Source organism: Canis aureus, chromosome 11, assembly GCF_053574225.1.
Source record: "Canis aureus isolate CA01 chromosome 11, VMU_Caureus_v.1.0, whole genome shotgun sequence".
Classification (NCBI taxonomy): domain Eukaryota; kingdom Metazoa; phylum Chordata; class Mammalia; order Carnivora; family Canidae; genus Canis; species Canis aureus.
The window spans coordinates 13,480,333-13,506,021 of record NC_135621.1 but is presented as its reverse complement, the minus strand read 5'-3'; the positions used below and the strand labels follow the sequence as shown (position 1 = coordinate 13,506,021).

General features: G+C 33.5%; 1 protein-coding gene across 5 annotated transcripts in view; it reads right to left on the bottom strand.

Moving 5' to 3' along the window:
• Positions 1–2: 2 nt before the first annotated feature.
• Positions 3–25,689, bottom strand: part of CPSF6 (cleavage and polyadenylation specific factor 6) — a 36,128-nt gene continuing 10,441 nt past the window's right edge. For 2 of the 5 annotated variants that reach the window (XM_077913784.1, XM_077913782.1), the window contains exons 2-11: positions 25,179–25,388; positions 22,803–22,906; positions 19,512–19,657; positions 18,451–18,624; positions 18,210–18,320; positions 17,258–17,762; positions 14,805–14,920; positions 14,175–14,328; positions 11,532–11,727; positions 3–4,887 (exon numbers count right to left, since the gene is read on the bottom strand). In XM_077913784.1, coding sequence (XP_077769910.1) covers positions 11,538–11,727; positions 14,175–14,328; positions 14,805–14,920; positions 17,258–17,762; positions 18,210–18,320; positions 18,451–18,624; positions 19,512–19,657; positions 22,803–22,906; positions 25,179–25,388 — 1,710 coding nt within the window. In that variant the 3' untranslated portion in view covers positions 3–4,887; positions 11,532–11,537. The remainder of the gene's footprint in view (positions 4,888–11,531; positions 11,728–14,174; positions 14,329–14,804; positions 14,921–17,257; positions 17,763–18,209; positions 18,321–18,450; positions 18,625–19,511; positions 19,658–22,802; positions 22,907–25,178; positions 25,389–25,689) is intronic. The other 3 variants (XM_077913783.1, XM_077913785.1, XM_077913786.1) reach the window with 3 other exon arrangements.

Sequence of the window (25,689 nt, the reverse complement as noted above, 5' to 3'; positions counted from 1 at the left end):
AGTATTATCAAAACTGTTTTATTTTTCAATACAAGATAAATACCATGCTTGTTACTAGTGCAGTTTAGGGCCAACAATGGCCATATAGCAAACTGCTGAACAGTCACCTAAATGCTAAAGAAAGAAAAGACAGAAAGTAAACATTAAACACAAAATTGCAATTACAAACATTTTAATAAAATGGAATGAGCTTTTTAAAGAAGCTAATATGGAAGCTAGTTCTCACGGACACCAAAAAGATGTCTATTTGATCAAATATCACCTTACCTTTTGCACAGAAATCTTATTGTGAAGTCACCAGAGTCAATAGCTAAAATTTTAAGACTTTCTTTGGCCTTCTGGTATTAGACAAATTATTTACAAACCGTGATTCAGTCAATTCATGGATACTGGTAATATGATACAATTTTTTGTTGTTGTTGTTAAGGGCTTTCCATTAAAAATTGTAAAACAACTTTGTAAGGCTGTACAAGGCTGTAAACTACTTTGCTAATATACCATGGGATGAAGAGGAAGAAGAGTAAGAATAGACCTTTTTTTTAAGGCTAAAGTCGTCAATGTTATAGATGCATTCCTTAGAATACATTATGATTTACCCCAAGGATCCTTTCCCATTAAATACCACCTGAGTACTACAATTTTCAAAGTAAAAAAATAAACATGAATTTACCATTGTATTTTAAAATAATTTAACTTACAAAATGCTGCGAAGTGTTATGCAGTAACAGTGTGACAAAAAGAACACCTCTTCAAAATGAAATGTTCTTACTAAATGCAGGGTCTATCTGTTCAATTATGAAATTAATGCAAAACATTTACACCCATGGCAGAATTTTAGGATGCTCGTGCATGAAAGACTTTCTGTAGTATTTACTATTTGCTGATACCATTTCAAGATTTGTGTGACTTCAATTAAATTCTACCTAATATTTTAAGACTCCTATTACAACATGTTAATAGAGCAGGAAGTCTCTGAAACATTAAAGTCTGTCTACACCTAACAAAGTGTTTATATGTCCCATACAAAAACCACAGTAGCTGCATACTCAGAGTGAATGCCAACAACCTGAAATTTTAAAGAAACATTGGTTAAGACAAACCTAAATCAATCTAAACTGGATACAATTGCCTGAATATTTGTAAAAATTCATATTGCTTCTTTCTAATGCAAAGAAAGAAGAGTGTAAGAACTTCCTCCCAGAAGCCTAGACATTTTAACATATTTTCTATTTCAACTTACAATGAAACTTTAATCCAGAATCTTTTGATTTCTCTAATCAAAAAATCTCACATTACAAACACAAGGAATGCTATATGTAAGGCCACATCTTAAGAAATTTATAATTTTTGGTTGAATATTTATTAAAAAATTAGTCTAAGGCTTCTAAGAGTCAAGTTGCTAAAAAAAATGAAATAAATACTCCAGTGTTTAAACTGAAGGTTAATGTAAAAAAACAACAACAACACACACAGAGTAAGAACAGAAAAATAGAATGCTTTGCTACAAAAATCCCACTTAATATATTTTAGCACAAAAAATGTCTAGTTATGTACAATGGATAAGCGTGCATTTAAGTACATACAACTGCAGGAAACATTTACAGACGGCTATGGGATGCAAATGAACTTAATGAATAAAATTTAAAAGGCAGTTATCTGTAAAACAGTAAGACTCTCAATACTGTATTCTAGTAAGGAATCAGAACATAAACTTCCTCTTAAAATAACAGGCTGAAGCTTAAAACACAAAATTGGAGCCATCTTATAAAATACAGAAAATGCAATGATCATTCAGGTATGAAAACCAAAATGTTGAGAGAACTCCAACAGAAAGTCTCATAGTAGCATTTCATTGTATAAAACAGTATGTATTTAGGTTATTGGCACATTTAAATACATAAGGGAAAGAGAAAGTCTTTACCCTTCCAACAATTTCCCCCTTTCACTATAAAATGTTATACAACATTCATTAAAATCCTGTTGTTTATTTAAAGAACTGACCTTAAACTAGTAAAAAACAAAGCAGTATTCTCCACAGGAGAATTAAATGAAAATAACACCTTAAGCTACAATCCATAAGTTATCTGTGAACTCCAAATTGTAGTTAACTGCTTAAGAATATTCTGAGTAAAAGGGCCATTAAATGGGCTAAACTATGATCAACAGCCACTGCAACTTACTACAAATCTTGCTTATGAAAACTGACAAAATAAACACTTCCAAACTTACACTGGAATATCCCTTCCAAAACATGTGTCCTTTAGCTAAAAGTAGCACATCTGATTCAAAATGTTGCTTCAGAAGCAATACCACTGAGGTGCTGTATCACTCATTCATAACTACGGCTGAAAGGAATGTGATCGCAGAGCACTAATAAATGCCTATGGCTTAAAGTTAAAACTCAAAGTTGTTTTCATGTCACTACAATTATTAAGAAGAAGAAATGAAAAGGTCTCTGAAACTCTCTTTCTCTGTCTTTTTTTTTTTTTTTTTGGTGTCTATGTAATGATTTCTCTCTTTGGATTGTTTTTACACGTTAAAAAAAAAAAAGAAAGAAAGAGTTTTCAAATAACATTAGCTCATAAACAACACAGGGATATGAAGAATTAAACAAGGCTTGCAATTTTCACCTTTACTGCTATACATTCATGTGTTATCAGATAGAAGACTAAAAATGGGTCAAACCAAAAAGTTATTTCCTTCTGACAACACTTAAAAATAACGGACTAACAGCAAACAATTCTAGTACACTCACATTGTCTGCAACAAAAGTCACGTAATGAGATCAGCCACGTAGTGATATAGAATAAGCAATTAAAGGGTTCCACTGATAAAAAACAAAAAAGTAAATGAAGGATTTAATTAGCACAAAATTTCCAGTTTCATCTCAAGTTCAAGCAGTTAGATTTTTAGAATTCCATTTTAAAACTCTCAGAGTATCTTATTCTCATGGACATTTACTTACCTTTTTAAACTCACTATTAACTAATTTCCCTTGTAATATATTTATGTCCATACTTCTTCACATTAGGGCATTAGAATTAAAATATAAAAAAAGCTAAGGAATGACAAAACAATACCTATACACAAAACAAGAAAACCGATTTTGATACAACTCTCAAATAATGTTAAAAAAAAAAAGGCAACTGCATTTTCAACAAGATAGAACGCTTGAAAAATTTGAGAGCAAACAGTTCTGATAAACACCAGTGATCCCATGCACAAGTACTCTAATCATAAAATGTTTTAAAATAAAACTAGCAAGAATATAAATAATTTGAAACAGCTAATTTTGTAAGAACTAGCGTGATAGCGGACAAAAGGAAAGTGAAGAACTGCAGTGCAAATCTTTGGAGGGCTTCTACAAGTTGCACATGACATAATATTTAGGGTACCTAAATACTTAAAGCATTGCCCTAAAATTTGGCTGTATTAAAAAAAAAAAAAAACTAACGTGTATTACCAGATCTCTTAAAGATAATCAAATCTTAAAAACAAATTAACTTGCTTAGGATTTCAACTCAAATTTCTGAAGTAGTGATTCGGAAGGACCTTCCTATAAAAGTATCTAATCAAGTTGACACTCTGCCTATGCTAATTTTGCAATTAAGAACACATGCTAGCCAAGTTTTTTAAATGTCGGCCTATATGCAAGGCAGATTTGAAAAAAATCTTTGATTAGTAAGTAACTCTAGCATGAATCAAAAGGTTGCATGAATACACACAAGATTCCTTAAACTGTGGTGACAGGGTACACCTATAATCACCCATTACACATACAGGAGAAAACAACTCGGTATTAGTAAGCATCACGCCCTTCTGAAATCTATAGTAACCAGAAAATAAAACTAATGCTCTCCTTACTCACATTTGTCTGCTGCACGGCTGTATTTACATTGCCTATGGCTTCAAAAATAAACCATAAGCACTATTAATATAAAACAGCAAATAACTGCCGCATCAAATCAGAATTGTCAAAATATTTCTTCAATGCTAGCAGTTTACAATTAAGCGTTTCAGTACATCTGTTGTAATTAAGCTGCATTACTGTAGCAAATAACGTATGGGTTTTTACTCAAATGTTAAAACCACAAAATTTTTTTTGACCCCTAACACATTGACTGGATTGCTATGTCTGTGAAATTTTACAAGTTTACATACCATTCAGCAAAATCACAAGCTAACTAGGTAAAAACAGCTAGAAAAGCAGAATATAGAAATATTAAATATCCATGTAATCACCTATTCTAATATCAAAATCAAGGGCAAGAGACACTTAATTAGTATGTTTAATTCACTGAACGCAAGATTAGATTGGTGCATATCCAAAAACGCTATTGCAATGCTTTTTTAAAGGACAGTATAAATGTCATAGTAACATTATCTTTAGATATTGCTGAACACAAGACTTTCCCTGAGGTGTAAACATCAAATAACTTGAACAGCTTTACACATCAGCCCCATTAAACAGTTTATTACAACACTACATCTATTGTAATCAAAGTGGTGCTGTTTACAGACATTATCATATGAACATTTTTAACAAGAACAAACTACTATAAAAACAAGCATTTACTTGACGGTTTTTTTCCAATTGCTTGCACATTATAATGGCCAAATGTATATAACCAGTAATAAAGTTGCAAAAGCTATAACTTTTTAAATCACACAGGTTTCCTTCAAATAAAACAGTTAAGCAACATAAAAAATAAAGTAGAGCTACTGGTTACCATTTATGCAGATTTGCTTTATTCAGATCTATTCCTGTTCATTTTATCCATGAATCCTTACAGGTTCAGTTCAATCACAAGAAGCAAACTGCTGGACAAGCGTCATTTTTCCCCCATGAAGACTGTTTTGTCTTGGAAGGTGTTCCTCTTCCTTCAGCTGTAATGTGTCAAAATTTGTGATGTAGATTTTGCTATTCCCCATAATACACAGAAAAACGCTGGCTTAACTATACATACACAAGTCGTGCATCTACTTCACTGTTACGTATTCTAACACAATAAGCATTAACTGAAACAGTAGCTGCCTTTATGGTGGAGAAATGCTCCCAAATTTATGTACTGATTAAAAGTGAGACATTCTGATTTCATTCTTCTGTTTTTATGGCTTTATGTAACTGAAACAAATGAAAATATGGCAGCTGCTGTTTCTGTGATGATGGAAACATTTATAAGTCATTTTCTAAAGTATGCATACTACAAAAATAAATGGAAAAATGCTTGAATGATTTTAATGTAAATATTTTTCATTCACCCACATATCAATTCTAAAGAACTCATTAACAATTAAATGTGAACTGAATATAAAATGCAATAAACTATTTTACAAATTAGTTGTATTTATTTGACAGCATACAGGAACTTCTGCAAATGTTATAAATCAAATTGTTTCATGTTACAAAATGCATAAATAAAATTTATAAATATATAGCTCAGTATGCACATTTAAATAAATATGACATCCACATACAAATCTTTAGACATAATACAAGTTTAAAACATTTACTTTACTTTTACTCTATTCCACCTATATTGAAATAACTAACGTAATATAGAAGCTAACCAAAAACAAGCTAAAATAAGAATCTACAATGATAAATTTCATTGAAAACTCACATAAAGAAAAAAAAACCAGTAAATTTGATAAACTAAATTTTCAAGAATACAAAAATATGCAAACTTCAAGCAGAGGTTCACAAAAGAAACATTCAATTAACTTGCATGTAACTGATGACTGAAACACCATATTTAAAATAAATTCCAAGAGAGCATTTCAATATGATGATGTAGTAAGAGGTAAAGGGCACAATATTTAGTGATATTCTTGCCATATAAGTAATCGGAAAATACTTTCTGCTTCATACTTAAGAGTCATTAATAGTGTCACAACTTTGAACGTTCTATTTTATGTTCCTTCCTCCCCTACTAGGCTGTAAGCAACTTAAGTGTATCAATACACATACGCATTCATGTTACCTAGCAATAAAAACCCAAATTTTACAACTGCAAAATAAAACCCCTCCAAAGCCCCAAATGTTATAATCCCGAACTGTCTCTTTTAAATAGTTCTATTTGCCTGTATTTTTCAATGAGATACTTAAGCCATTTCTAATGTTACCTTTTATTGTACCTTTATCTTATGTTGATGAAGCTTTAGGCAGAATTACTTCATGAAAAAAAAATCTAGAAAGACAGCTTTCATAGGTTTTATTTTTATTCCTTGCAACATATCTAAAACCTGGTATTAAAGTATTAAATAAAGATAAGGAATATGTTCTAACCTGAAAAGATGCACTACTGGAAATTCCTAAGCTTTACTGCAAAAGTATGTTATCTCCCTAAAATTTTTGTTGTGATGTGAGAGATAAAGAGAGATCTGGTCATTAAAGAGGGAAAAATTGTTTAAAGTCACAGTGAGCAAAACAAAAATACCCAATCCTTCCAAAAAACATATGGCATACACTGCAACTTATTCATTACTCCAAAGGAGAATTTTACTACTTTTTCTGTAGAGAATGCTGTTTGTAAAATTATAATACACATCTTTATGCAGGAAAACGCACTCATCTTTTGCTTGATTATACTTCATAGGTTTTTACTATTAATAACTCTCTCATTTTCACCATATAGACATAAAATCTGGGGGTAGTCTGACAGGTTTTATTTCTATTTCTAAACACTTTACATTTATCCATTGGGAAATACAAATTTTACAATCTCAAACGGAAGCAAATTTGAAGGCAATACAACCCATTTCCAAAAATCCAATCCCATATTATACTCTCAAATTTCTAGGTAGACATCTACATAAACAAAGATATCAAAAAAGCTTAAAAGTGACAAATACATTCAATGCTGTTTTCAGAATACCATTTAGTCAAATATGTTAATGTCAAAGTCACACAATTACTTGTTTTAGCTATCAGTTATATAAGGAAGATCTATGTAAAAGCTTGTTTAAAAAAAACTAAGACAAATGAAATCTACAGCTCTTTAATGAAGCCTATAAAGTACTAAGTAAAATTTCAATACAGAGAAGCACCTCTATCTTGAGATAACGTAAGATCAAGCCAATAGTAACAACTCAAATTACGAGCGTTTCTGTTAGAAACTTCAAAGTAAATTTGTTAGCATCAGTATTTCTAAGCTCATGGCCAATTCACCTTTCCAGTAAGATTCAAATATATATATATGATATGGATCTTTCATAGATTTTCACATTAATATTGAATTAAAAGAATTAACTGAATTAATACTGAATTGAAAGAATTCTAATATGCTTTTAGAGATGTGCATCTATTAATTCAGTGAAATAAAACTCACTTTTCTCTTTTCTGAAAATTTCTCCTTAATGAGAGGAATGGGGATGGAGTAGACAAGAAATAAGATTCTGAATATAAGCCAACTCTTATAAAATCAAAATTCCTTCTTGTGCTGACTAAAACATAGTACAGAAAATATTGTTTACTGTAGATATTTACAAAAATTCCTTTACTACCACAACATTTGTTATTTCCTTCTTTCTACCTGTGGACATAGTACTTACCTTACCTCATTTTAACTAGTCTTTCATTACACTAATAAAACACATATACAAGATGGTTGCTCTAGGCAGGTTACTATCGAAATAAACTTCACCATAGTCAAGGAAAACTCTTATTTGCCCCCCAAATTTCACAAAATGGACATTTCAAAATAAGCTGTTTAATGTGACTTAGAATTTCCTGTGAGGATTAAAACATGCTACCACAGAAGGCAAATTAGTAAATTTGGATAGCACATATGGCACACTTACCCCCTTTTGGTTATTAGGTTTTCTTTAAAACAATGCTAACTACTCATTCAAAACATTACTTATTCAAAATGATCTAATTTACAAACTAAAACAATGATAGTAAATTTCACACTGAGATGAAGGTGAGAGCAAGGTGACTCACATTGGCACTGAATTTTCTTTTAACAGGGAACATTAATCATTTGTAAACAAAACCCATTCTTAAACCACAGTGAGCAAAAAACACACTATACATCCATACAAGGGATTACTTCCTACCCTCCTGTCACTTAAGAGAGCTGTGTAGTCAGGTTTTACAAATATTAAAAGGAAACCTAGAAGAAGTGAGAGCAAAAGAAGTGAGAGCTAGCATATTCAGATGAAGCACAGCAGTTAAGATATATGGGAAAAGACAAACACAAGGCCGGATAATATGAGGCAGATCTCAGATGACTTAAGAATTGTAGAAATAATTTTTAAATATCACCACCATGAGTATCATAGTATCTATTCAGTGGAAAATTAAGAGAACTTAATTTTCACATTGGCCTCAAAGTGACACTATATCTTAAGGAGATGAAATATCTTAGCATGTAAAAAAAGAACTTTTTATTCTTTTGCCTTTTTTTGTTCTTCCCAAATTAATGAAAAACTAAAGAGTGCAAACCACCCTAAATCTTATGCAGTAACAACACAACCTAAGATTTTGATCTATGGTAAAAGAAGTCTTACAAAGAAGCATACTTATTTAATACATATTCCATAAAATATGCTTAAAAATTTTATCAGAGAAATGGACAATGATTTGAAAATATGCAAAACCTTGTATTTCAGGGAGAGGAAAAGCATGAATGAAGAGTATTTAAAAAGTAATTCGGATTCATTACTCTTTGTATACAAAGAAAAACTGAGTAACAAATTTGCTGTGGAGCATTGGTTTAAACAAGTAGTAAGAGGAATGCAATCTAAAAGAAAATAACTGTGACAGTAAAATTATTTCTGTAAGAAGTGTACAATCTTAAAACACTGAACTACTTTTGTTTTGCTCAGAGTGGTCTGAGAATGGAGGCAGAAATTACAGAATATGAAATACAATGTATGTACATACTGAAAATTTACAATACTGATATTCCCATTAAAATATTACCTACTTGAACTTAAATACTAAATGCTTTTAGAAAAATTAATACATATTTTAAATGAGAGAATGCAATTAACATTACCAACAGTTCAAACACAAAAAAAATTAAGATGGGACAGACATTAACAGCTTGCCAACATCATTAAGTTTCCAGTTAAATTAAGAACTTGCCCTTTTAGCCATTTATCACTTTAATAGTAAATTACAGTATTTTTTTTATATACACGCTTACTGACATTCACGTTAGCTTCCAAGTTATTTGTATTCCATTAGTCCACTTAAAATGTACATGAAAGCTCAAAAGGACTCATATTTTAAAACTTCTAAAAAGGTCAACAGACCCTATTATGATAATAATTAAATGTGCAGATAGTTTGTTTAAAAGTTTTTCACTCGAATATATTTGATCCTAGCCCCCACCCCTATAAAGTCACATCTACAACCGCAATAAATACTGTTTGGTATAGCAAAGGTACAATATTCCAGGATAACAGAATTTTTTGCCCTAGGAATGCTTATGTAAAATTTTGCTTGGATGAAGGCACATAACAATATTACAACTCAATTCTGATTAATGTACAAACAAAACATGGGAATTTTGGTATGGTACACATCAGTGATTAAGAAAAAAAAGCCAACAATAGTTTGCAAGTTAGGAATTCATAGTTAATGTCTGAATGTAATGAAACTCAAGCCATGATACAGTTAGGTGTACCCATTACTGGAATGTAATGTTAGTTAATTCAAAGTATTTAAAATTAACAATGGACTTTTCAAGGAGTTTGAAAAGGAGTTGGCTAACTATGCTAGTTTAACTAAAACCAAGAAGAAACTCATTATCTGGTTCAGAAGCCCCTTGATGGGGCACATCCAAATTTGGAAATGATTAAAAATGTATGGAAGCTTAATTATCATGCCTTCAGTAATTAGCAGCTTGTTGATAACTGGCGAAGTCTACATAAAAACGTAACTTAAAGGACTTGTACCTTACTATAAATGAAATGGCTGATACAGTTAAACATTTCAAGTAATATGTTGGTCATAATTCACCTTAAGCAACTGATGGAGACGGAGAATTTTTTTTCATAAAATGGGATTATGATCTAGTCAACCCAAGGGGAAAAAAACTACATCTTTAAAATTTAGCATTTAGATTTACATGACACATTTAATCCTTACTCATATCCAAGAGCGGAATTAATTTCAATAAGCTCAGCTTTAAAGCGAAAGATGTTTTGCTTCATACTAAAGAAATGTTTGAGATTTATATTAAGTTCTACAATACAAAAATAGCTTTTAAAGCTAAAGTTTTCATAAATATTTAAGATGCATATTTGAAATGCTAGGGAAGTATTAAAACTGGCCTTTTCACTTCAAAAAGCCCATAAAACTGTCAATAATGTAATAGCTAATCTACCATAAAAATCAGATTTACATGCTTGTTTTATAAATAGTATTATTCAATAAGGATCTCATTTGCTAAAATATATCTATTAGTTAAAGAAACTGCTATTCTGTCAAAGAATTGCATACACTTGATAGTCTCTGATTTTGCCCATAAAAATTTAAATACTAACAATTATCATGACTAAATTTTTAGTGTTTCCCACAATTATGGAAAATAACTGTGTAAAGAATGGTTACCTATAAGGGGTTTATTTTAGCCTAATTTACTTTGGATATGCCACCAACACATAAAGAAAAATTACTTGTTCACAGAATAACCGTTGTGTCACATGCACAAGCCTCACAATGCCCTCCCCCTACTTTTCACATGAATAAATGCTGTTCACAAATATAAAAATAAAATTACACGTGAAAATGAAGTATAAACAGACAACTTCCCGCTTTATGAAAAATGTACACAAGAAATAGTTTTAAAATACAGAAAAAAAGACACAATGATTATGGTTTATGAATGAAACATCAAAGAAAATTATTTCAAGGTTATTCTAACCTGGGGTGCATGATCTGATACAATTTAAAATTCTTAGATATGGAAAACCCTAAACCCATTTTAATTAAGTTTCGCATCTTCTTTGCAAATTAAAGGATATGGTTTCTTTTATTTTAAAACAAAAGCAGATGCCAAGAAAAGTGTCTTCTAAAGAACATTTTAAGTACAAAAGCTCTTTCAATGCTGAGACCATCCTCCTATATTATTAACTATTACATTTTCTTTAAGTTTTAGGGATAGAATGAGTTCAAGGAAAGAAACTTTCAATTTAACTTTTAAATATATACGAATTAACTTCCTGTATTTTGTATTTCAAATTACATGCAAACTATCTATACAATTAAGACAATTCCAATTTTTAGATTTTAGAAGTAGACATGAGTCCTCTTGATTATTTTCTTGCTTTCTTAAGACCATTAACAATCTAAAAGTTTTAACTCCACAATACAATATTCAAGGATAAAACGTCAAATTTTTTTACCTGTCAATACTTACCTGTTTTTTGTCTCAGATGTTTCCAGAAGATTTAATTCAGAACAAGTAGTTGGACCATTTAAAATGTAGGTATATACTGTATAAACAATAGCCTTGGAGTTATAATTACTGTTAATAACACATATGCTAAATATAACCGGAACAAGGAATACCCACCTTCTTCTAACGATGACGATACTCGCGCTCTCGGTCCCGTTCTCGGTCCCGGTCTCGGTCCCGATCCCGGTGTCTCTCTCGTTCTCTGCTTCTCTCTCTATAATAATCATCATGACGATCTCTACTACGGGATTTATGACGCCGACTCTTTTCTCGTGATCTACTATGGTCCCTCTCTCTTGATCGTTCACGTCTTCTAAAAGAAATTACTGGATTAATGCTCTCTGTAAGTGGATAGCAGTGTTTAAAAGTACCTAAGGCAAAAAATTCTTTACAAATCTAGTTTAGACTTAGGATATCCTGAACTTCCAATAATGATTTACCAACTCATCTAACAAGCATGAACTAGAAGTTCCATTTTTAAAAATATTCACCCCCAAACTGGGAACCAGACACACAGGGGCAATACATCTTATTACATCTAATAGCCTAAAACAAACACGTAGTGTTTACTGAACAAAAAACAGAAAGGTCAAAGAGAAAAAATTTCAAAGGACATGTTGTTTCAAACTAAAGAATGTACAGAAAGTAGTTTTTTAGACATAAAATTCATGAGATTATGAGACTTAAAATACATAAATATTACCACCCATTAACAGGTTTCGTAAACCTATGTGTAAGTTATTAATTTTACTTTTATAACTAACCCAAATATGATTAATCATGAGTGCTACTCCCTTAAGAAATTTTCCAATAATATGTATGTTTGCTAGCTACAGGGGTGTGCGATGGAGAGCTGAGGGACATGATGGGAAGCAAAGTTCAAAACTTAGTACTTATGACCACTAGAAAATACTACAATACTATTCACATTTTATTCAATAAAAAGCAATGTCTCATTTAGCTGCTTTCAAACACAAATCAAAAAAACAGGTAATTTGACCAAACTAAACTGCTTAAAATACTTTTCTGAAATTCACAATAAGGAAGTAACTGTAAGATGAAATATCCATTTTGTATTTTTGCACCAGATAGCTAGACTTAGCAAACATCATTAGATGCTAAGCTCCTTGATCAAGGAAGTTCTTATTAAGTAGGGCTTAAAAAACTAAAAAGGAGACTATGTAAACGTATGGTCTTCAGCTATGACAATTTTGTTCAGCTATGGAGATTCTTATTTACACTGGGTCAGAAAGGTACTCATTAGGAAATTGGGGACCATGACAAAGAAAAGCTCCTTTCCCTTATCTTAATGAATACTCTACACCAGATAAAATACACTAAGGACAGATCTATGAATATCTCGTAGAGATTAAGGATCTACTACCTTTCAAATATATGTAAAATTTCAAAGGTAGCTACAATGCTTTAAAAAAAAAAAGGAATTACCTAATTAGAAAATAACAGATCATTCATTAATTCCTTTGTTCAAAGAAATATTTATTTGGCACCTATTCTGTACCAAACATTGTTTAGAGGATCCCTGGGTGGCTCAGCAGTTTAGTGCCTGCCTTCGTCCCAGGATGTGATCCTGGAGACCCGGGATCAAGTCCCACATCAGGGTCCCTGCATAGACCCTGCTTCTCTCTCTGCCTGTGTCTCTGCTTTTGTGTGTGTGTCTCTCATGAATAAATAAATAAAATCTTAAAAAACAACAACAACAACAACAAAACACTGTTTAGTCATTAGAAATATTGTTGTGAACAAGACGGGTAAGGCCCCTTCCATCTTTCAACATATATTCTAGTGAAAAAAAAAAAAAAAAAAAAGAAATGTGCAATAATAATAAAGAACAGGGTTGCCTGCTGAGTGGCTCAATCAGTGGAGGGTCCAACTCTTGGTTTTGGCTTAGGTCATGATCTAAGGATTATGAGATTATGCCCTGCGTCAGGATCTCCAACGCAGAGTCTGCCTTGGATTCTTTCCCTCTTTCTCTCCCTCCCCTCAAATAAATAAATAAAATCTTAAAAAAAAAAAAAAAAAGATTATGGTGTACTATGAAAGAAATAAAAAGAATAACCTGGGAGAAGACCTCTCCTAGAAGTCAGGTTGAGTTGAGGCATGAAGAGTAAGAAGACAGCTATATGAAGAGCCAGGGAAAAGGACTCCCAGCAGAAGGAATATCAAGTATAAAGACAGTGAGGTGATTAAGTGTTGATGTATCAAGAGGAAGAGAAGGGAGACCACTGTGACAAGAGAATAGTGAGCAAGGGGTAAGGTACACAATGAGGCTGGAAAGACAGGAAGGTATCATACAGTGTCTCAATGTTTACAGTCTTATTCTAAGAGTAACCAGAAACCTTTGAAGGGTTTTAGAAGCAAGCAAACACCTGGCATTTGATTCAATGTTTAAAACAAAAACAAAAACAAAAAACATTCTAGCTGTTGCATAAATAGTAATAAGTAAAATCAAAGTCCTACTTTAAAGTCCCAGACACATTATTTTTTGTTATTTTAAAAGTAACAGTTTTTTATTTTTATTTATTTTTATTTTTTTTATGATAGTCACAGAGAGATAGAGAGAGAGGCAGAGACATAGGCAGAGGGAGAAGCAGGCTCCATGCACCGGGAGCCCGACGTGGGATTCGATCCCGGGTCTCCAGGATCGCGCCCTGGGCCAAAGGCAGGCGCCAAACCGCTGCACCACCCAGGGATCCCTAAAAGTAACAGTTTTAAATAAGACATGAGACAGGAAAGTTTTACCTTGATCCAGAACCATAAGACTTGGATTCAATTCCATGAAGGCAATCTTGCAAAGAGCTAATAAGAACTTTGCAACGATCATCAGCAGATACTTTGGATTGTTTAATTAAAGAAATTGCAGTTACCAATGTCTCAATAGCACTCCCATAATCACCTATGAGGGAAAGGAGAGGGGTTAAAATCAAATAAATTATTTCCAAAATACCACCAAACCACCTGGGATAAGAGTGATAAAGTGTTTTATAAAAGAGCACTAAAATAACTACAGAAGCTGTCTTAATTTTAGTGTTTCACCATGTGGAAACAGCTTTATGCGTTAAATTAGCATGATTTGTTATTATTATAGCTGTATAAGACAAGTTATTTGTAAATACAAGAATCAAACTTAAGCCATTAAATGTCAGGACTAAAATTTAAATCTACATTTAAAAATTTTAAATTATGGATCTTTTCATTACACTGTGACATATAGCTTCTTTCAATGTCTTTTAAATAAATATAGGTATGATTTGGGAATATGAACATAGTAAGTACTAAATGTAAATGACCAATCTTTAAGATTGCACATAGTTTTAGGTCCTTTCTAATAACACAAATAAGAAATATTAATATAGGAAGAAATATACAAACCAGCACTGGCATCAGATACAGCTCTTGAAATAGCACTGCTTGAGATTGCCCTATTTCTATTCATGATTTCTTCAAACTCAGCTTCACTCAATGGCGTTCTTGCAGTATCCATTTCCCTGTAAAATAAAAATAAACCTTAAATTGTACTCAACAAATTTTCTAAGTTAGTCATAACAGTATAAAACAATTCATAGTAGTTGCTTTTGACAAGTGCCTCAGAGCAAGTAGTTACTTTCCCAGAGCGAAGCATACTATTTATCCTATAAAGAGAAAAAGTCTAAGCAAAATTCTCTTACACTACCATCTTTCAGCTGAAATAAAGTAGCAACTTAGAAATCTTGTCTTTCTGGAAGCCTGAAATAATGTATTTACATATGCACAATATTCTTCAGGCACCCAAAAACAGAAATAATAAATTATTTTGATGTATATAAGATAGTTACTTGTTATTATAACTTTCATTTACATATATGCTTTTAAACGTTGACAGTAAAAAATACAGCCCTATACAATTAAGGAATCTGGTTACAATCATCCTTTAGGCACAGGGCCCAACTCGCAATAGAAGGATAACAAACGTCTGATTAATTAATAGAACTTCAGGCAGGGACAAGATCTTAGACCATCTTGTTTGCCACTGAATTTCCAGAAAAGCATCTGGCAAATAAAAGATATTAAGTATAAACAACTGTTGAAAAAAATGAATTAAATGCTAAAATTTTCTATAGCTGCTTGACAACTTTAAAAATTGTACATGTACACTGTGTCAACTATACTTAAAAAAGAAAAAGTGTACATGTACAGTATAGGAAAAGGAAAGCTTTTTGCCATCTGAGTTACTAGTTAGGACACTGAGTTAAGGGAGGCAGTAGTTCATTTCATTGAAATGAGGAAATAGCTAATCTAATCTTTTACATGCTTCTAAGGTATTACTATTACTCCCCAAATTATAAACATCCTGAGCAAATTACAAGTTGTTCAAAATACATGTTTTTTAACCAAATGATGTGACTTGTGCCCATCCTATCACCCTTAAAAGTTCTCATGTAAGATGAGTTTTCTCTAATTTTTTAAAAAAAGATTAGTCATTAATAACCACCTCCCCATTCTTGAAAATTTAATACTGCACAAATTCTATTAGGTTAGGAAAAGGGTATGAAACTAAAATTTTAAACAAACTAAGTCATCTAACCCATTCTTACATACTAAAGGTGAACACTTAATAATATGAAATCACTCACTGGAATTGAACACAAAAAGTTTTACTATTACTAGTTCAGCAGTTTTAACTGTTTTCTAGAGGAAACAGTATTTTCTTTTTTAAAAAGATTTATTTGAAGAAGAGAGTGAGAAAACACGCACACAAGCAAGGGGATAGGGAGGCAGATGGTAAAGGGAGAAGCAGACTCCCAAATGAGCAGGGAGCCCAACATGGGGCTCAAACCAAGGACCCTGACGATATGACCTGAGCCAAAGGCAGATGCTTAACCAACTGAGCCACCCAGGGCCCCTAAACAGTATTTTTAATAGTTATAATGATGCAACCTCTACAAACAGATAATGGTTAATGGGCGTTGTTTACAACATCAAATTTACTGCCATGTGCCTGTGCAATTGCATGGAATTAGGCAGACTCTCAAATCCATTCCTTCAGGACATTATCAGACAAAATGAAATACAAGGTAGTTTAACAGTGATAGTTTAAAAATATAAACTCAGAGGAAATTAAAGGGGGCAAATTCAAATAGTTCTTAGAGATGACAAACCTAGCTCTCTAAATTATGTTTCGAGTATGGATAGTTTTTAAATTACTTTTGAAAGGGGCTAAGAGATCACTTACTTGAACAGTGATTTCCACCTAGCTCTTCTCCAAGGATCACCATTATTTTAATTTCCATAAAAACTGTGTTTTATAGGCCTTTATCTACCCAAATATACTTGTAAATTATCGAATGTTCCCATTTTAATTAAACGTTAGTAATTTGCCACTCAGGACTCCTAATCACCATGAGATAATCATTAGTACTCACATAATAAACTGATCTAATTCTTAAAATGAAGAAACTTTAGTGCTCTGTGTAGTATCACCAATGGTAAATGAGATTCACTTTAAAATCTTAAAAGTAGCTTAAGAATCCCACTTGCTCATTTAAATTATCTTTATTAACCTCTTTTAACTTAAAAAATAATGGAAATGAATCCCTAGGATTTAGTGACTTGCTCTAAATCATGCGTCTTTATTAAGTGGCAGAGGTAGTTTATTCCCAACGCTGTTTAGTATGTCTTTCATCAGATGACACTGCCTCTTCAAACAAGAGAAAACAATATAGAAAATTTAGTATCTGGGGAAAAGGTCATAATTTAAAAAACCAGCCAAACAAAAACCTTAGTGATGAGAGCATGGAATATCTTTTGCCAATCAAATCCATGGTCCTAAATACACACTAACTTACCTCCCAGGAGGCCCATAGTCACCCCTGTCATAGGGTGGGGGTCGGCCATACGGATCTGTTGGCGGTGGGCCCCGGCTATCTGATGTAGGCATGCCGCTGTTAGTCGGTGGAGGAAAGAAAGCCGGGTTCACATGTGGAGCTGGTGGTGGGGCACCTGGAGGTGGTCCAGGAAGATGCGGAGGAGGAGCAAGTGTAAGGGGCGGCCCAAGAGGGCCGGGTGGGCGAGGTGGAAAGGGGCCTGGAGGTGGAGGTGGTCCCTGTTGTGGAGGTGGTGGGCCAGGAGGGGGGCCGTAGCCTGGAACTGGAGGTGGAGGGCCGGGAGGAAGCGGGCCCAGCGGAGGCTGCCCAAAAGGCTGTCCAGGAAAAAGAACTGGTGGTGGAGGGCGATCTCCTCGATTAGGAGGCCCAGCTAAAGGGGGAGGCAGAACCTGACCCGGAGGTGGAGGACCCGGTGGACCAGGTGGGCCTGGAGGGCCCAAGGGTGGACGTGGCGGAGTCTGTCCAGCTACAGAACAGAGGAGAGAGGAGAGAAAGAGAGAAAACACTTCAGTAAGGGATTACAACCGGTATGCCAAGATCATACTTTTAAAGCACAACTCACAGACCAAGATTCTTTCTCTTTAAATGAAACCCGTATGGTAAATGCTACACTAACAACTACAAAAGTGAAGTATATCTTTACAAATGTAACTAGCTCAATTTATGCTTAAGAAAAACTATTGAAACAAAAAACGTTAATAAAGAAGATTACAATGCTTAGAGAGAGTTTCCATCTTTCAGCGTACACACATTTCTTACAGTGAAATCACCCACCTTATATTCTACTCTGATGCCAAGCTAGAAAGTGAAACAAGGAAAAATGGTCTTGAAAGGATTTTTTAAGAGGTAAGAAAATAAGACGGATGTAAATATTCTATATATAAGTCAAGCAAGTTTGGAGAAAAATAAAGACCTTTTAGGCCAAAAATGGGTATTTCCTCTATGCTGTGCCCCATATGCCATGGAATCCTAGTTTCCAGGAACAAAGGCCGAGTTCCTTTAACAAGATGCTTGATCAAATTTCCTGGATTCCAAAAATAGCATAACAAGGAGAGTAAGTTACATTAATAATGCATTACTTGAAAAAGAGAGAAAAGGAAAAGAGGTATTAAGGTAGACACATTTTATCCATGGTAATTTAAGAAAAATTTTACCTGGAAAAGGTGGGGGTGGCCCTCCTGGTCCTGCTGGTCCAGGAAATCTGTCCCCACCGGGAACAGCCCCTGGAAAACGGCCCCGTCCTCTACCACCTTGTGGAAATGCTGCACGTGAACTGCCTCCTGGAGGACCAGCTTTACCTTCCCCAGACATTTGTCCTGATTGTGTAGCTGCAAACATCCAAATACTCATAAATAGCATTTATTAAAATAGTCCTCTGAAATGTAACCACTGCTATTAGAAACATCTATTTCAAAGTTCAAGTATGCTATATACTAAATTGCAGATGCCTCAGGTCTGTCCACACTACATGAGTACTGGTTAGAAAATGTTCACATCTAGTTAAGTTCTTTTGAAGTCTCAAAATATCCAGACTTAAGTGTATTTCCACTGAGTAAATATGAGTTACTTTTGAAATACCAGTACTCTGCAGCAACCAAGACTGAAATTCTCCCAACAGAAATACGAATTTCGGTAAGCAAAAATTATTTAAATTTTATAACATATTCTTCACTTAAGTCTTATGTGCTAATAAGAAAAACAACCACTTGAATTTCTGTTAATTACATGATCATCTACCTTATCTCTTTAAGTGACAGCATTCCTAAGTGTGTAATGGCAAATCTTTTCTATATTCACTTTACCAAGTGGTGAAAGATCTTGGTGCCACGCAGAAAATCAACGAGTATTTTCTGGTTACCAGTGGTTTCTCCCCACCACAACACACATCCACATAACTGTCCTTCAATCTAAGGATTAGAATGTAGTTTCTTCCTTGCTCTAGGATGGGAATGACAGGACAAGAATGGCAGGGCTATAGAACTTGCAAATTGTTGTATAATATGGGCCTGAGACATGTAGAGAAAAATGGAAATGGGTTTTCAGTACACAGGACCACAGTCATAAACCAGATTTAATTCAAAGGATGGACTCTCTAAAATGGATTCTCCAATGAACTAAGTATCATGATGACTTCTCCAGTGTAATATCTAACAAATACTAACAACATTGCTTAAAATGCACATCTTTTAATAAAGGCCTCTGAGGGATTGCTTACTTTTCCTGGACTGCATTTCAAATTGACTCAGGAACTGTTTATTGCATGGAGTTACAACAGGATTCTGACCATGAAGTTCTCTTTTAGGCAACAGATCCATTAACTTTTTTGAGGATGCTTCAGATCCAACACCAACAAGGGCAAACCTAAAAGACGTTTAAAGGGGTAAGGGTAGAAGGTGAGGAGGGATTAACAAAGCAACTGTTATTGAAGAGGAAATGGTGTGAATTTACCTTTATGTAAGAAAAATGAAAATATTTCTTAAATCTATACAAGTTCACATTTTCATCTTTAACTTTTTCAAAAGAAAAACATACCATACACTTGACTTATTTAAAGTGTACAATCCAGTGTCTTTTAGTATATTCAGAGTTTTACAACCATCACCACAATCAATTTTGGAGCATTTTCATCATCTCAAAATGAAACACCATATTCATGAGCTGTCACTCCATTTCCTCCCATCTTTCCCCAACCCTAGGAAACTACTAATTCACTTTCTGTATTTATGAATTTGCCTATTCTGGACATTTCATATATATGAAATTATATAATATTGGTCCTTTGTGACTAGCTTCTTACACTTAGCAGTTGTTTTCAGGGTTTACGTATATTGTAACATGTATCATTCTTAATGTCTTTTTATGGCTGCACATAATATTTCATGATATGAATACAGCACATTTAAAAAAATCCATTCATAAAAAAATCCATTCATCAGTTGACGGACATTTGGGTTGTTTCCATTTCTTGGTTATTATGAATAATGCCACTGTAAAAAGATGCTCAACATCACTAACAGGGCAACGTAAATCAAAACTATAATGAGATACTGTTTCACACCCACTAGGATGACTATAATCAAAAAGATGGAAAGTTTTGGTGAGGATGTGGAGAAATTGAAAATTTCATACACTGCTGATGGGAATGTAAAATGGTGCAGTTACTTTGACAAATCATCTAGTAATTCCTTCAAAGATTAAATATAGAATTAACATATAATCCAATAATTCCACTATTGTGTGTGTGTGTGTGTATACCTACCTACATTATGGAACTGAATATATGGGCACACAAAACTGGTACAAGAATAGTCATGGGGCATTATTCATAATAGCAAAAGTGGAAAACAACCCTAATGTCCAACAAATGATGGAATAAAAATGTGGTACTTCCATATAATGGAACAGTATTCATCTATAAAAAGAATTAAGTATGACACATGCTACAAAATGGCTGAATCTTGAAAACACTATGCTATGTGAAAGAAGTCAGTCACAAAGGACCACATACTGTATGATTTTATTTTTATGAAATGTTCAGAATAAGCAAATCCACAGAGATCAATTGTTTAACAGGTATGGGATTTCTTCTGGGGGTGATGAAATGTCCTGGAATTAGTGATAATATATCAAAAGCCATCAGACTGAACATTTTTAATAAAAGGACAATTTAAAAAATAAAAATAAAAGGTCAATTTTATGGATGTGATTATATGTATCTCAATTACGAAAAATAAATTTTAAAAAGTGGAAAAAGTATAAAAACAAGAAAAGAAAGGAATGACTATCAATTTCATACAGTTATAGGATATTCTAGATTATTCTCAGAGAGGCTCTTAGGAGCTTAAAACTTCTCTCAAATGTTCAAAATGGTCCCTTAACTAGATCCCTTATTCTAGTCAATGAAAAATTCTGGTGTGTGACAGAAGATTATCTTGGGTCACAACACTTAGACACAACCTAATGAATTCATTAAATTAACAAATATTTAGTGACCACCACCACCTACATGCCAGACATAATCCAGGGTTAGGGACGCAAGAGTGAACAAAACAAAATCCTTCCTCTCATGGAGCTTACAACCTAATGGAGAGAAGACAGTAAGTAAAAAATACTATAATAAAGAAAAAAGAAAGGAAACAGTGAAAGGAGTAGAAGGTAATATTTTGCATAGGATGATGGATGAGAAAAGAGAACTCTTTCAAGAGTCCTGAATGAATTGAAAGAGATCCATGTGGATATTTGGGAGGAAGAACAAACTAAGAATAAGAAACTACTAGCATAAAAATCCCAGGTAGGGAATGTGTTTGAGGAACAGTAGAGATAAATGTGGCTGAAACAGTATAAGGAAGGCGAAGAGTGGTAGTATATAAGGTCAGACAGGTGGTAGGGAACAGATCACAAAGTGCCTTGTAGGCCACAGTAAGATTCTGGCTTTTACTCTAAGTGATAGGAGCCCAACAGAAGAAGATCTGAGCAGACAAATATTGATGTCACTTTTTTCCAATGTTTACACTGTGTAGTAACATAAGCTGTAGGGGATTTAGGGTGAAAGCAAGAACACCAGGTAGGCTATTACAAAGTTCAAGTAAGAGATAACAGTGGCTCAGACCAGGTAAAAGAGAAGTGAAGTTCTTGAGAAGTGGTTGGATTCCAAATATATTTCAAAAATATTCTTAACATACACTAATACACTGAACAACATTAAACAAGCATATTAAGGCATATTCTATATCATTTTGCATCTAGCAATTTATTTTAAAAATCCAAAATCTGCACCTAAAGGTTTATATAAAGTGATGCCTGCTGTAACATTATTTATAATTGGCAGCCTGAAATCCCAAATGACCAAAAATAAGAATGGTAAAATAAATTACTGCAGCATATAAGCTAAGATGGAAAGAATTAAGACATTAGAGAGGATGTGGTATTTATGGGTAAATATGTTTTTACTCATGTCCTAAAACATGTGAATTGTAATCCTGTTCTTAATTTTTTTGCACTTAAAATACAATAGAAGCACGAGGAAAAAACCTAAAAGTATAGTCACTAAATATTAAGAGTGACTGTGTATAGACAGTGAGCTTGTGGCTTTTTATATTCCTGTTTCTGGGTGTCTGTATTTAAAATGTTGCTATTAATGATCCTATCTCATTTATATAATTTAACAGTTAAAAAAAATTAAACCAAACATTCATGCTACATTATTCTCCAGTTGCCCATCTTTGCCCATCCCTAATCACAGGAGAATAATGCTTCTTCAAACTGTCATTTCAATAATCATTTCAACCACAGAGGGAGGAACAGAAAAATTAAATAGGCCTAATCAGTCTACACTCCTAGCTTCACTAGTTTTAGTAAGTTAGGGCAAGTGCCCATATCTCTGCCCAAGAACCTTCTGCCAATGTGAATAAAGCATATGTATAGTTAGTATTAGGAACAGTTGCTCTCAAAATTATAATCATTAGCTACTAACATATTAAGGAAAAAATGAAATTAAAATTCTTACCCCTTTGACTGGCCATTTGCCCGATTTTCAAAAAATTTTATCTCCAAAATATCATTCACTCCCAAAGAATGAACTGCTTCAGTTAAGTCTTCATCTGTTGTCCACTGTAAAACATTTCCTCCTCATTAACTATCAAAACATCCTAGATTTTTACTGTTCCAATTTAGTTTTTAAGGGTAAATCAAACAAACAGGAGACAGTCAATGCTCAGTGCAAATTTAACTAGAGATACTGCCAATTAGTCTTTTTTTTTTTCTTTAAAGATTTTATTTATTTATTCATGAGAGAGAGAGAGAGAGAGGCAGGCTCCATGCAGGGACCCCAGGACTTGATCACGGAACTCCAGGATCACGCCCTGAGCAGAAGGCAGCCACTTAACTGCTGAATCACCCAAGCATCCCTAGTCTTTAATTTTTAAATGGCATAAAAGCACCTGAAGACCTAACTTCATCCCCTGATGAGAGTTTCAGAAATTAGAAGGTATATATCCTTAGAGATAAGAGATTTTTTTTTTTTAACTCAAAGAATTTCTGGTCTCTCCCAACTAAACTGCTACAATGTTAAATTTTTAATAAAACCAATCTCACTTATCATTTCTCTCCTTAAAGCAAATTATTTAGGGAAATAAATTCCACCTTATGTTTGAGTAGAAGATAAAAAAGAAACCGAAAACCACTAACATGCACTGAGTACCTATCATGTACTTTATATCAAATATTTAATGCTTAAAACAGTATTATACGTCCTATTATTATTCCCATTTCATATATGGTGCAATGGAGAAGTTAAAAAGCTTGTCCAAGATCACAAAAACAATACATAGAAGAACTAAGATCCAGAGTCTTATTTAGGAATTGCACTCCTCACAACTACCCTTACACTGTCTCCAGTATTATAAAACTGCTCAGACTGAGTGGTTGGGGATGTAGTTAGTTTTTTAAAACTGTGAACATTTTAAAATAAAATGCTGCTAAGGAAGACGAGTGACAAATTTTGATTTCTAGACAATTTTTAAACTTTCAAATGTATGTACTAAACGTTTCTGAGGGCAGCCTGGGTGGCTCAGCAGTTTAGCGCCGCCTTCAACCCAGGGCGTGATCCAGGACCCGGGATCGAGTCCTGGGTTGGGCTCCCCGAATGGAGCCTGCTTCTCCCTCTGCCTGTGTTTCTGCCTCTCTCTCTCTGTCTCTCATGAATAAATAAATAAAAATCTTAAAAATAAATAAATAAATGTTTTTGAGTAGAGATGTAGACTCTATAGGACCATTTCAATGAATATTTAGGAGTTATACTAATAAAATAATATACACTGAACACCCAGTTAATAAAATTCCCAATCAATAATCTCATAGTCTCATAAAAAACCCAAATTAAAATACAATGTATACAGCAGTAGTTCCATAAATGAGATTTCAAATTTAAAAGCAGAAATGAAGTTCAAGTTTGTAATATAAATTAGTTAATGAAAACTTACTTTTTTAAAGATTTTATTTTTTAAGTACACACCCAACATGGGGCTAAAACTCACAACCCCAAGATCAAGAGTCACAGTTCTGGGGATCCCTGGGTGGCTCAGCGGTTCAGCGCCTGCCTTTGGCCCAGGGCATGATCCTGGAGTCCCGGGATCGAGTACCGCGTCAGGCTCCCAGCATGGAGCCTGCTTCTCCCTCTGCCTGTGTCTCTGCGCCTCTCTCTCTCTCTCTCTCTCTCTCTAGGTCTATCATGAATAAATAAATAAGTAAATCTTAAAAAAAGAAAAAAAAAAAAAAAGAGTCACAATTCTTCCAGACTGAGCCAGCCAGGAGCCCTAATCATTAAAACTTTAAAAAATCCCAGGTCAGCGACACCTGGGTGGCTCTGTCGGTTAAGCATCTGCCTTCAGTTCAGGTCATGATCCTCAAATCCCAGATCAAGCTGAGTGTCAGGCTCTCTGCTCAGTAGAGTTTGCTTCTCCCTCTCCTTTTGCCCCTCCTCACTCGTGTCAAATAAACAAACAAAATCTTAAAAAAAAAAAAAAAAAAAAATTCCCAGGCCATATTATTTATTCTGAATTCTGGTTTCAGACCTCATGTATTTTTCTGCGTCAAACTAGGATAGCGGACATGTAGAAGTACTAAAGTAAAAAGGATATCTAATTTAAACTCAAAATATTATTTAACTGGAATCTCTACCTAAACAAGCTGAATGACCACAAAATTCAAAACTAGATTTGGAATTTATAATGTTTAAACATACTTGAATTTTTCTCTTCATTGCATAAACAAGCATACAGAACAAATCTTCAAATTTTTATTTTATAAAACAAAAAAATTAACTACTTGATCAGTTCAAAACCAACTACTAATAATTTAATTCATATGTTGAAAGTTTACTTACCCATGTTAGATTTCCAATATACAATGCAATTCTCTTTCCAGTATATGTATAGACAACATTTGGTGCTGCTCCTTTACCCACATCATCACCAACAGTTGGTGGGAGAGTGTCCATGTAATCACGGTCTTCTGGGGCATCTCCATTATTTGCAGATGGAGAGATGACATCATCATACAAATCTATCTGATCATGCCCACCATATTCAGCTTCCTGAGGCACAGAAATAATACTCTAAATTATACAACAGTCAGACAACCACTAAATAGATTTGAATATAAATTCATTCAACTATTTTGTTTTAAAAATCTGGTAGAAGATAAAGCCCCAAAGATCTCAGTATAAATCTTCTCTTACTTTACACCATATATGTATTCTTGAGTGGTACCTATAAAGTGAATTTCTAAACAGTAAATCCTATTTTCCCATTTATATATATTATAGGAAATAATGTTTCTTGGTAAAAAGAATAATGTGGAAACAAAATAATAATATAAAATTTTTCTTGGAAGTA